Below are 10,392 nucleotides of genomic sequence, written 5' to 3'. Positions count from 1 at the left end.
CGACCACAGGCGTTTTTTCTGTAAGAAACGACAATCCATCCCCTAAATAATATCTAGAGATCGCTAAATATTTCTTTCGTGTTTCACTTCTGCAAGGAGCTGCTGAAGTGATTATTTTCGCAATCTCTTACTACAGCATCTCAACAGTTGTCATCTCCAGATGACAAAGATTACAAACTTGCGTCCTCGAGACTCGGTTTTTTGAATCGTGCTTCGGCAAGCACATGTCAAATATTTAAGGTTAGGTTTGGCGTAAATAAATGTGATGTGCTCCGCATGTGTACGCGATTTCTTTTAGTTTAGATTTTATCTGAAATCGTAAAAAATGCAGGTCTCTGATCCCAATAATATTAAAATATACAATCTCAGCGCTGGAAAATCACTTCCCGAGGTAACTGTAACTGATTACTTTGTTAAAGGTTTATGTTTTCTCACAATTAGGTTACTTGCTCTAGGTTAACTCATTTTTCAATTTCATTTCAGTGGTTATCTGAAAGAAAAAGAAGGAGTCTATTGAAGAAAAATGTTGGTCAGTTAATTCTATCCACTTTGCCTTAATCTGTTCTTATTCTAAATTTTGTTTTGAATTCCATGTCTACATACTCATTAATTCCCATTCACAGATATCAGGAGACGGATTGAACTTATTCAGGATTTTGATATGCCTGGAGTTAGTACGAATATCAAGGTTTCCAGGGATGGGCAGTACATCTTAGCTACAGGAATATACAAACCAAGAGTAAAATGCTTTGACGTCAATAATTTGTCACTGAAATTTGAGCGATGTTTCGACTCCGAAGTTGTAACGTTTGAAATATTATCCGATGACTACAGCAAAGTAAGAATTAGCTCGATATTATTTTTCTAAACCAGATTATTGAAGACTGGGATTCCACTGAGAATGAAAAAATTTTCAGGTAGTATTTTTGCACTGTGACCGTTATGTTGAATTTCATTCAGCTCAAGGAAAATACTATAGGCTTAGGATACCTCGTTTTGGAAGAGACATGCAGTACCATTATCCATCCTGTGATTTATTTATTGCTGGAGCTAGGTGACGAACCAAACATGCAACAAAACTCACTCATTTTATACACATTCATTGAGGTCACTCAACATCTGACAAACACAATATTTTACAGCAATGAAATCTATCGGCTGAATCTAGAAAGGGGGCAGTTTTTACAATCACTAGTTACAGAGGCATCAGGCATAAATAGATGCACCATAAACCCCGTTCATCATTCACTTGTCGTCGGAACTCAAGAGGGGAGAGTTGAGGCTTGGGATCCACGGACAAGAGACAGAGTCGGGACACTGGACTGTGCTTTTCATTGTGTGACAGAAAATTCTCAGTGCGTAGTTTTACTTTCAGCTGGATAGTTATGTTGATCATCTTTTATAACCATTTTCATCATTGGTTCCAAATTTTTTCAAATGTTTCCAGGCTCGAAGGATTTCCTTCGATCACGGCCCTCAAGTTTCAGGGGGCATTGACATTGGGTGTAGGTACAGCTACCGGGCAAGTATTGTTGTATGATATCAGGTCCAATAAACCATTGTTGGTAAAAGATCACATGTATGGACTGCCAATAAGAGATATAGAGTTTCATAATCAGATGGATTTAATTTATTCAATGGACAGTTCAGTTGTGAAAATTTGGGAGAAAGGAACGGTAAGTTTTTACATCGAGGAAAGCTGTGCACATCATCATGTATGCATAATATTTCAGGGTAAATTGTATACTTCGATAGAGACGCAGTCTGACTTTAACAACCTCTGCGTGGTTCCGAATACGGGAATGTTGTTTATTGCAAACGAAAATACAAAGATGCAGACCTATTACATACCTAGTTTGGGTCCAGCGCCGAGGTGGTGTAGTTTCCTCGATAACCTTACCGAAGAACTGGAAGAGTCCAATTTCGACACAGTTTACGATGACTATAAATTCGTCACAGAGAAAGAGCTAGACGAATTTGGACTATCACATCTGAAAGGCACAAATTTACTGAGAGCATATATGCACGGATATTTCATGGATGCTAGACTCTACAGAAAAGCTAGAGATGTTGCACAGCCGTTTGCATTCGATGATTATAAGAAGAAGAAAATCCGACAGAAGATTGAAGAAGAACGTGTCAACAGGGTACAGGTGTGTTCTGGAGTTAATGTGCACAGTAAATAACAATGCATGAATTCATTCCGCATCGTTTAATATAATGAATTTATTTTTACAGGTTCAAAAACTACCTACTGTTAATAAGGACCTAGCTATGAAACTGCTGGATAATGAAACAGATAATAATGCAAAGAAAAAGAAGAAGGCAACGCCTAATCTCCTGAAAGATAATCGTTTTAAGGCTCTATTTGATAACCCAGATTTCGAAGTTGACCGGAACGCAGAGGAGTTCCGTTTACTGAATCCTGTAATATCGCAGCTGGACAAATCCAGACGGATAGAATTGAAAAAGAAACTAGACATGCAAGCTAAGCTAGATGCGACCAGAGAGGAGGAGGAAGCTTTAGAAGGTAAACCGAGTTCGGAAGAAAGTTCTTCCAACGAAGACAGTTCAGATGATGAAAAACACTGGGCAAAAGAAGTCCAGAAGCAGCACAAATTAATAAAAAGAGAGACGAGGTATAGAGAATGGGAAGAAGAAAAAGCACAGAAAATGGAAAATAATGTAGGGGAAACAGGGGAGTCATCCAAAATCAATTCAACTAAGTTTTTCGAACTCAAAGAAGGCGTAGAGTACAAGGGTATTAGAGCTATCAAAAAGAAACAAAATAGGTAAGTGTCTCTATCCATTATCCCCATGGTAATCATCTTTGCGATTCAAGAATCAAATATACAATACAGCGCCACGTACGACTGTGTAACTCTTGCCTGGAAGAAAATCCGAGGCACTACCATAATATTTTTATTGGCTATTTCACCTTGTATTGAATATTTTTTGCCCGGCGATATAATGATGTTGTTCTCATGCCATGGTTGTTGACTCCATCAATTTTCATATTCTATCACAGAGTGAGCCTTGGTCAGAGATTGCATGACGAAGAAACGAATAACGTCAGGATGCTCGGCTCGTTGGGAAATCGAGAAATGACCTTCAGTACCAAAAAGGTTCGACACCGTTTGTATAAATTCACTTATGTGATATCAAAAACGTCTCATTGGATTAGCAAATTTAGATTACCGAAAACCCCGGAATCGAATGAACAAAAAAGAAAATCAACCAATATCAATCCATTACGGCGCCACGCTATATGATGAAATTTTGTTTGCAGATAAAAAGGTCTGGATATTCAGAAGAACAAATTAAAAAACACAGAGAAGAACGTAAACGACTTTCTAGACCGGCAGGTAAAATTGGTAGTAAACTGAAGCCGAAATTTTGGAATGGCAAAAGGGTTGTATGACAGAATATTACAGATATCAACAAAGAAAACAATTTGTATACTCACTTGTAAATAAATCAATCAAAATAGCTAATCTTCATTCCTTCACTGTTGCTCTTCACGAATAATTCTCTTTACCGTATTGTTCTCTACCATACCTAATGAGAAGTGATACCCCCATTCACAAACAAATCTCTATCAACCTTCTGATTGCTTTTTATCAGTGCTGTGGAGGTGAAAAGTCATCAGAAAATATTGTTAACTCGAATTATCACGTCAGAGAGTAATTGATACTAGAGTATGCATCGTGCATACATGCGAATGTTTTGAAGTTTAGTGGTACAGCTGCTCGGTTAATAGAGGGAATGCCTTCGGTAAGTCACACTCTTGTTTATTTACAGTTCACATCTTATTTACATTTAAGTCTGAATTCGTTGTCTGTGATTACCACCGGTATTCTGAAAGTAATCTATTGATGTTTTTCGTACTAATTACCATAATCACCTGTAACTGTGATTATTAGATTTAAACTATTGTTCGATATTAAAATTTAGCCTTGACTTTGACTCGACTAAAAAATTATTTTTGTGTACAATGACATTGTCAAGGTGTGATTTGCATGTTTCTCCACACTTGTATTGAATGTATATCCATGATCTCGAAGTAGGACAATCATGGTAAACATGACATGAATTTAGCAAAGTAACGACCACCGATATTTTTAGAATATTTTAACAAAGGCGATATGATGCTCTGCTGGTTGCAGCCTAGGCGGAGCTCGACTGAAGCAGGAAGCACGAAGGAGTTGCAACCTGCCCCATTGGGAAATAATGGAAATCGGTTGCAAACGTCTACACCATCGATCCTTTCCGAATTGCAGAGTACCGAAGTAAGTTCAATCTGCTGGAAATGTTACTGACTAAAGTGTGTCATCTTTGTATATTTCATCAGATTGGCGAGATCACCGAAACACCAGACTATGAAACTCTTAGTATTTCGGCAGTCCTACATTACTGCAAATGTAAAATACTTCGTCCATACTTGCGACTTCTAGGGGTCATGGGATTAAGACCAACCAGCGGTGACGATGTAGGCTATTACTCGTGCTACTCAATCCTTGCCAATCTTCACACTTTTCAAGTTTGCATCTTTATGTGCATTGGATACGTTCTACAATACATGGCATGCTTCAGGTTCAATTCTATAATTCATACAATTCGTGTTCAAGATAATATAAAGCAAACCCTTGTATTTATTGTGAAATTTCTATTTTTTTCCAGAAGAGATCGTGGATTTTGCTACACGCTCTTGCCTGTTCAGTATGAACTGGTATCAAATGCCTCAAAAGTCCGACAGTACGAGCGAATATGTTATGGAAGTGTAGAGTTCAGCTATGTTATCCCCAGCGTTCTTCATTTGGCAGCATATTTATACGCGGTATATCTATTTAAAATAAGAGAAAACGAACAGCTTCAGAACTTGATGGAAAGAACATTTCTCATGTCTTCTAATCCTTCAGACCGGGGGAGTCAGAGAAGATTAGTGAGAATACTTTGGCTGTTCATTGGTCTGAGCATTGTATGGATGATTGTAGCTTTGATTACAGTGAACATAATGATGGCTCAAGGTAGTATTGTTTTCCAGTGGCTGGATAATAGGTGAGACTAATGATTCGAAAATAAATTTTTCTCAGCAAATAGACATTCCAGCTACATTGCAATATTGCATTTTCTAGTCCAGATCAATTGAAGACAGCATTGAAATTGTTACTCATCATCTGTACCCTATGGCACGATATGGTTCAAGGTACAATTATAACAAGCTACTGTTTACAAGGACAACTTTTAACGTCACACTTGTACTTTTTACGAGCCAAGTTACTTCAGCACACATTGGCTCCGCTAGATTGGATGAAGGTATATCTGATCAATGAGAATAACTAGAAACAATAGCATCATAGGCAGTTTTCTCTACAGCGATAGTACATGCATGCCATTAAATTTCTGTCACAGGAAATTAGTGAATTTAAAAAATTGCTCAAGTATTTAAACGATGAATTTGGCCCAACTGTTTGCATCTATACAGTGATAAATTTCTCTTGGGCCGCAGCTGGGATTTTATGGCTGTTGAAATACGATAATGTTGAAGTGCAGAGCAGTCCGATTATTTACATAAGTGTCATAAACGTTTGCTTGTGGGTCTTAATATCTTTGGCCCCATTCATACAGGTCAGTAAAAATCACGGATACTTAAATGATTTAGAAAAATCGGAATAATCGTATAACTGTTGTTCTAGGCAGCACGATTAACTTCTGCATGCTCTACTATTCAAGAAATTGGACACGAAATAAGAATAAGACCATTTGTCTACCAAGACACCCCAGGATCAGATTTGGATACGATATTACTGTATGCATCATCACTGAAAATGTGTGCTAGATTATTTAGAGTTCCTATCACTGGCAGGTATTTGTGCATGATATTATCTATCGGGAGTATCGTCATCTTGACTTTAGGACAGTGCCATTTTCTATGAAAGCTTTACTACCAGCTGGAAACTTATTGATTCGTAAGAGTTAATATATTAAAAGAAACTTTCTAATATTATCATATTTAGGTCACAACAGATCAATATTTTAACATACAAATATTTAGGTTGTGAGTTTATTTTAAGTGTATCATAAAAGTAGAGTCGATGCAGCTGTTGCCAACTCTACAAACTACTTCACCGTCGCTTATTGTCACATATTCAATTTTCGTTGAAAATTGGAAAAATGTCACTGCCAGACAATGGATGGATCAGCAGAAAGCAAGTTCATTGAAAATGTATCGAATAAACTGGAGAGAAGACAAAATACGACTTGCCTCACTCAAAAGCTCTGATTATTCAACTTTATTTTCAATCGGATGGTTTCAAAAATTTTGGTTTTTTTCCTATTGGTTCTTCTTTTGTACAAACGTCCCGTACGTATTTTTTGTCTTGATGTTTAGTTCGGAATTTTCTTGCAATTGTATCGACAGCAGATGACTTGTAATGATTAGCCATCTGTTCATCTGATATTTCTGTTTCCCTATTTTTTTGACTAGATCTCCGTTTGGCTTCCTCTTCCAATTCCATGAGCCTTTCTATTTCTGGATTCATGCCACGAAAGCTCACTCGACCATCAATGAGATTTTCACAAAATACAAAGCTTGGCTCTATGATGAATTTGCCCCTGTATTTTCATCATGAGAATGGTAGATTACATTAAATATATCAAAACGGACTGCAAAGCAAAACAATGATGATCATAACTCACGCTCCTTTCTTCATGCGGTTTGTCAACTGAGCCCCAAAGTACTCTTCGCCTTCTTCTTCGTACTTCTCTTTCTCAACTTTCTCTTTTGTTCTTTTCATAAACTGGAAAATAGTTAGTAGGATATTGAAAACAAGGAAAAGAAAACGAATTAAATTAGCTGGTTTTGAAGAGAAAAAATTCAATTGTATACCTTCATTTCCAAAATCCCTTTGGATAATTTCGACTTGTTTACGTCTCTTGTAGTCATTTTGATGACTTAGGTATCTGCTGTCAGACACTCACAAAACGATTTCAGGATGAAATATCCAAGTGGCATAAACGGAGACGTCGTAGAATTTAGTGTCCTATCCTCATCGAATTTGTCTATATTATTGCAAAAAACTCAAACGTTAATTGATTCACCGAAAACCGTGTCTAACTAGGTTATGGAAGCTAGCGTGGTAGTTCGGAGCAAAGTTATGCGCAAATATGTGACAGTATCGTATCAAGATTTTGCTGTTGAACTGCAACTTCAGTACATTGCAGCATCAGCTGTTTGAAACTTGAAACCAGTTTATTATTTATCGTTTGTGTCAAATATAATATGTTGAAGTAACAATTTGCTTGGATAAAATATAAAACGAGATTTAATTCACAATGTCATCGAAACAGGTCACTTCTGCAATTAAGGTATGCAACATAATTTCGTTAATTTCGTCATCGATAATGCTCACCAGATCTACGTTTTCCAACATTCACGTACAGTGATTGAACGTCCGATTCCGTGAAGGAATTCAATTTTTCATTGTTATCAAAAAGAATTTAGTGAAACACAAAAGGCGACTCTGACTTTCACACAAATTACTTTTTCTACTAAATCAAAACGATGAATGATACTGTTAGCTTTATTTTCACAGGCGGATGGAGATTCTGGTGACGATCTAAAAAGACAGGGATCATTCAGAAAGTTGCTGCCAGCTAACACCAACGCAGAGACACAGCTTGCTATGTCGGCAAAAATGATCGATAGACCAGTCACTACTCAGAGCAATAAAGAATATGCTGTATTCTTGCAAGAATACATAATTTTTTCTGAATATAGTATGATGCAGAAACAAGATCTAAAAGGGATCTATGTAATTCCCTCTGCTCAAAATTCTTTTTTGTGGTTCGGTGTAATATTCATCAGACAAGGACTCTACCAGGGTGGAGTTTTTAGGTTTACAATCACTTTGCCTCAGACATTCCCTGATGGTGGTACTCCGGTAAGTTTTAATACCTATTAGGCGCTCCATAGCTGTTTTTCTACATTGGGTCCAATTTCAGAAAGTCATATTCCAATCGAAAATTTTTCATCCTCTCGTGGATGCTTTTACTGGAGAATTGGATACAAACTGGGGTTTCCCTGAATGGAGACGCACAACGAGAGTCTGGCAATTGGTGCAATACATTGTGAAAATATTCACTAAAATTGACTCTAAAATGCCATCCGTGAACCAGGAGGCTCTAACATTGTAAGAAAGCTTGTACAAAGATCGGTTGATACAACAACATTTTTTCTGATATTTTATGACTCGGTATTATTCTAGATTCAACAGTGATTCTGAAGTCTTTCAAAAACACGCGAAAGCTAGCGTAACAGATAGCTTGAATCAGGTCTATGATCCCCCAGCAACCGATGATCCACATTATATAACCTTCACCCCTTATGATAGTTCATTGCATGATGAAATTAAAGAAGAGATATTGAAGCCCAAGGTAGAAAAAAAACAATGTTCCCACACAACACTTTGAAGTCCAAAATTCTAAGGGGAATCAATTTTGAACAATTTCAGGAGGAAAAAGAGAATAAAGTCCTTGGTTATTCCTGGGTGCAACCCGGTTCGCTTCAGCCGTTTTCCAAGCCAGAAACGAGATAGCAAAAGTTTTACTTATGAAGAGATATTGGCATTTAGTTCAAAGGTATGTTTGTGTGCTGCAACTTCTTGAGAACTTGATTGCAACTACATTTTATACTCATTGATTAAGGACTTGGCGGGTGAACAAATAGCAATATGACCTTATATTTTTGTAAAGCAATTATGCAAAGGCTCGTAGAACTCGTACCTCTAGATCTTGGTTTAACTACAGCCTTGGAATAGAACTAGTAATATAGTTACGATAGGCACGGAATCAGTCTTTTATTGAGCATCATTGATCGTAATATTATTTAATTGCTTTCACAGTCTCGTGTCTACATTACCTAATTTATAGAAGATGATAATTTAAGGATTGTTATTTTTTTATTATAAATATAAAGATAGATAGAAAACATATTATCTAACAATATATTTAATAACAAAGTGCCTAGAAGCTTCAATCCTGTTAAAGTACATTTTAGATCTTTGAAAACAGAAATCGGGAAGTAGGTGAAGATATACTGTGGAGAAAAATCTTCACAAAACTTTGCCCATTTTCTGTTTATACCAATCAGTAATTAAGTCATATCTATTTCCATCCCATGTAAAATGTGTTGGACTTTGTTCTTCGCCATTGTGAAACTCAAAAAATTTGCTAAACTCTATAGCAATTTTAGACTGCACCAAACCTATGCTACCAACAATATCTGGAGCCGGGTGGTAGACTCGTCCAGTTTTCATACTCATGAAGATTTTTGTTGGTTCAAAAGGAACCTGCAACAGAAGCCGACCACCATACACTCACGGTATTACACTAACAAAATTGCCACTCAATTTTGTTGGCGTTTTTCTTTGAATACAATTAACAAACCGTTAAGAGTTCGCCAGCATGAGCATAACTGAATCGATTTTCCTTGGTACCGCTGTCTAGATTTTCCTGTATAATGACATGCGTAAAAACGATTGGCAAGTCATCGCATCTCACAAAGTTTCGTTCCCTTCCACACACTGATAAGTAGGGGAAATCATCTGTGTAGCGGCCAGTCTCATTCAACCGAAGTCTCTTGAAGAAAAATGCCAGGAACTTCTTGTCTGGAATTTTACATGTCATTTGTCAATTGACATGGACTGCGGAATAGTCGGCTTTCAGACAAAGTAAATAAACTCATCCCAATTCGAATAATATGTTAAACTATCCTAATATTTATTTATTTTTCTAGAAATCCTGAAATCTTTTGTTTATATTCGATGTCATTTAACTAATTCTACAAACCTTTGAAACAAGATGTGAAGTTCTTCATACGAGAATCATCAAGAAATAACTGCAGTGAATTCGAAAAAATTACAGGAAGTCAATCGAACTCGGAAATTGGAATTTATTTGACATAAGAATACCGTGTAACAATCCCAAACATCCCTTCCGTGCATAAGACATTTTTCAATTACTACCATCTGACCCAGTTATGGAAATGATGATATTGCGTGATGAAATGGGTCAGGGACTGCGATAACATTGTCTTGAATTTAGAATTAGACCCACCATGCCCTGGTGATCGATGTAATAAAAATATTCGCGAATGCGGGGTTCTGGCGATTGCCCTTGTGTGTAGGAGACAGAAGTTCGGCCGATCGTCGACCACTTCAGATTCATTTCCGCTTTGAGTAACTGCAAGCAACCTTTTCGTGGAAAAAAATATTTGCAATAAAACATCACAGTGGAGTTAAAAATAAGTTTGACAACTAGAAAAACTGTTTATCAAATTATCGAATAACCATCTGCCGTGAATAATGACGTAACGACTGTGCTAAACTGAAA

The 10,392-nt window shown here is 36.9% G+C and overlaps 5 protein-coding genes across 9 annotated transcripts; 3 read left to right on the top strand and 2 right to left on the bottom strand.

Annotated features, from left to right (window-relative positions):
- Window positions 1–11: 11 nt before the first annotated feature.
- Window positions 12–3,489, top strand: LOC105686349 (nucleolar protein 10). The gene is made up of 10 exons (XM_012401054.3): window positions 12–391; window positions 484–529; window positions 624–838; window positions 918–1,054; window positions 1,143–1,355; window positions 1,448–1,676; window positions 1,734–2,153; window positions 2,239–2,792; window positions 3,029–3,125; window positions 3,290–3,489. The coding sequence occupies exons 1-10, from the start codon at window positions 326–328 to the stop codon at window positions 3,419–3,421; spliced, it is 2,109 nt and encodes a 702-aa protein (XP_012256477.1). The 5' UTR covers window positions 12–325; the 3' UTR covers window positions 3,422–3,489.
- Window positions 3,490–3,579: 90 nt separating this feature from the next.
- On the top strand, window positions 3,580–6,255 carry LOC105686350. 2 transcript variants are annotated; one of them, XM_048652340.1, is made up of 7 exons: window positions 3,580–3,774; window positions 4,167–4,289; window positions 4,352–4,593; window positions 4,681–5,058; window positions 5,136–5,316; window positions 5,413–5,628; window positions 5,697–6,255. In XM_048652340.1, the coding sequence occupies exons 1-7, from the start codon at window positions 3,766–3,768 to the stop codon at window positions 5,934–5,936; spliced, it is 1,389 nt and encodes a 462-aa protein (XP_048508297.1). In that variant the 5' UTR covers window positions 3,580–3,765; the 3' UTR covers window positions 5,937–6,255. The 2 variants fall into 2 exon arrangements, with proteins under 2 accessions (XP_048508297.1, XP_012256482.1); XM_012401059.3 differs by lacking the exon at window positions 3,580–3,774 and having other exon boundaries at window positions 4,143–4,289.
- On the bottom strand, window positions 3,776–7,147 carry LOC105686353 (M-phase phosphoprotein 6). 3 transcript variants are annotated; one of them, XM_048652344.1, is made up of 6 exons: window positions 6,890–7,147; window positions 6,700–6,800; window positions 6,266–6,615; window positions 4,645–4,843; window positions 4,442–4,570; window positions 3,776–4,300 (listed from the first exon to the last, which is right to left on the bottom strand). In XM_048652344.1, the coding sequence occupies exons 1-3, from the start codon at window positions 6,944–6,946 to the stop codon at window positions 6,300–6,302; spliced, it is 474 nt and encodes a 157-aa protein (XP_048508301.1). In that variant the 5' UTR covers window positions 6,947–7,147; the 3' UTR covers window positions 3,776–4,300; window positions 4,442–4,570; window positions 4,645–4,843; window positions 6,266–6,299. The 3 variants fall into 3 exon arrangements, with proteins under 3 accessions (XP_048508301.1, XP_048508300.1, XP_012256486.2); XM_048652343.1 differs by having other exon boundaries at window positions 3,776–4,303; window positions 4,442–4,843; XM_012401063.3 differs by having other exon boundaries at window positions 4,442–4,843.
- A 53-nt stretch (window positions 7,148–7,200) lies between these two features.
- LOC105686351 (AKT-interacting protein) lies at window positions 7,201–8,991 on the top strand. The gene is made up of 5 exons (XM_012401060.3): window positions 7,201–7,368; window positions 7,596–7,943; window positions 8,005–8,192; window positions 8,268–8,436; window positions 8,514–8,991. The coding sequence occupies exons 1-5, from the start codon at window positions 7,336–7,338 to the stop codon at window positions 8,595–8,597; spliced, it is 822 nt and encodes a 273-aa protein (XP_012256483.1). The 5' UTR covers window positions 7,201–7,335; the 3' UTR covers window positions 8,598–8,991.
- Window positions 8,942–10,287, bottom strand: LOC105686352 (UPF0598 protein CG30010). 2 transcript variants are annotated; one of them, XM_012401061.3, is made up of 4 exons: window positions 10,117–10,287; window positions 9,850–9,898; window positions 9,448–9,668; window positions 8,942–9,350 (listed from the first exon to the last, which is right to left on the bottom strand). In XM_012401061.3, exons 1-4 carry the CDS (start codon window positions 10,285–10,287, stop codon window positions 9,114–9,116), a joined length of 678 nt encoding a protein of 225 aa, XP_012256484.1. In that variant the 3' UTR covers window positions 8,942–9,113. The 2 variants fall into 2 exon arrangements, with proteins under 2 accessions (XP_012256484.1, XP_048508299.1); XM_048652342.1 differs by lacking the exon at window positions 10,117–10,287 and adding an exon at window positions 9,972–10,102.
- Window positions 10,288–10,392: the final 105 nt, after the last annotated feature.

This window comes from Athalia rosae, chromosome 3 (genome assembly GCF_917208135.1).
Source record: "Athalia rosae chromosome 3, iyAthRosa1.1, whole genome shotgun sequence".
NCBI lineage: Eukaryota > Metazoa > Arthropoda > Insecta > Hymenoptera > Athaliidae > Athalia > Athalia rosae.
The sequence above is the reverse complement of the archived record's forward strand: the minus strand, read 5'-3'. Positions and strand labels throughout refer to the sequence as shown.

Bases quoted from the DNA above. Each gene is read 5' to 3' on its own strand.
- LOC105686349 (XM_012401054.3), top strand. From the start codon at position 326: ATGCAGGTCTCTGATCCCAATAATATTAAAATATACAATCTCAGCGCT. The intron at 1,677-1,733 runs GTAAGTTTTTAC...ATAATATTTCAG, and splicing joins AAATTTGGGAGAAAGGAACG to GGTAAATTGTATACTTCGAT. The intron at 2,793-3,028 runs GTAAGTGTCTCT...ATTCTATCACAG, and splicing joins ATCAAAAAGAAACAAAATAG to AGTGAGCCTTGGTCAGAGAT.
- LOC105686351 (XM_012401060.3), top strand. From the start codon at position 7,336: ATGTCATCGAAACAGGTCACTTCTGCAATTAAG. The intron at 7,369-7,595 runs GTATGCAACATA...TTATTTTCACAG, and splicing joins AGGTCACTTCTGCAATTAAG to GCGGATGGAGATTCTGGTGA. The intron at 7,944-8,004 runs GTAAGTTTTAAT...GTCCAATTTCAG, and splicing joins TCCCTGATGGTGGTACTCCG to AAAGTCATATTCCAATCGAA.
- LOC105686350 (XM_012401059.3), top strand. From the start codon at position 4,146: ATGATGCTCTGCTGGTTGCAGCCTAGGCGGAGCTCGACTGAAGCAGGA. The intron at 5,059-5,135 runs GTGAGACTAATG...TGCATTTTCTAG, and splicing joins TTCCAGTGGCTGGATAATAG to TCCAGATCAATTGAAGACAG. The intron at 5,317-5,412 runs GTATATCTGATC...TTTCTGTCACAG, and splicing joins CTCCGCTAGATTGGATGAAG to GAAATTAGTGAATTTAAAAA.
- LOC105686352 (XM_012401061.3), bottom strand. From the start codon at position 10,287: ATGTTTTATTGCAAATATTTTTTTCCACGAAAAGGTTGCTTGCAGTTA. The intron at 9,669-9,849 runs GTTTGTAGAATT...GTAAAATTCCAG, and splicing joins CTTCACATCTTGTTTCAAAG to ACAAGAAGTTCCTGGCATTT. The intron at 9,351-9,447 runs GTTTGTTAATTG...CTTCTGTTGCAG, and splicing joins ATGCTGGCGAACTCTTAACG to GTTCCTTTTGAACCAACAAA.
- LOC105686353 (XM_048652343.1), bottom strand. From the start codon at position 6,946: ATGACTACAAGAGACGTAAACAAGTCGAAATTATCCAAAGGGATTTTG. The intron at 6,801-6,889 runs GTATACAATTGA...ACTATTTTCCAG, and splicing joins AAGGGATTTTGGAAATGAAG to TTTATGAAAAGAACAAAAGA. The intron at 6,616-6,699 runs GTGAGTTATGAT...ATGAAAATACAG, and splicing joins AACCGCATGAAGAAAGGAGC to GGGCAAATTCATCATAGAGC.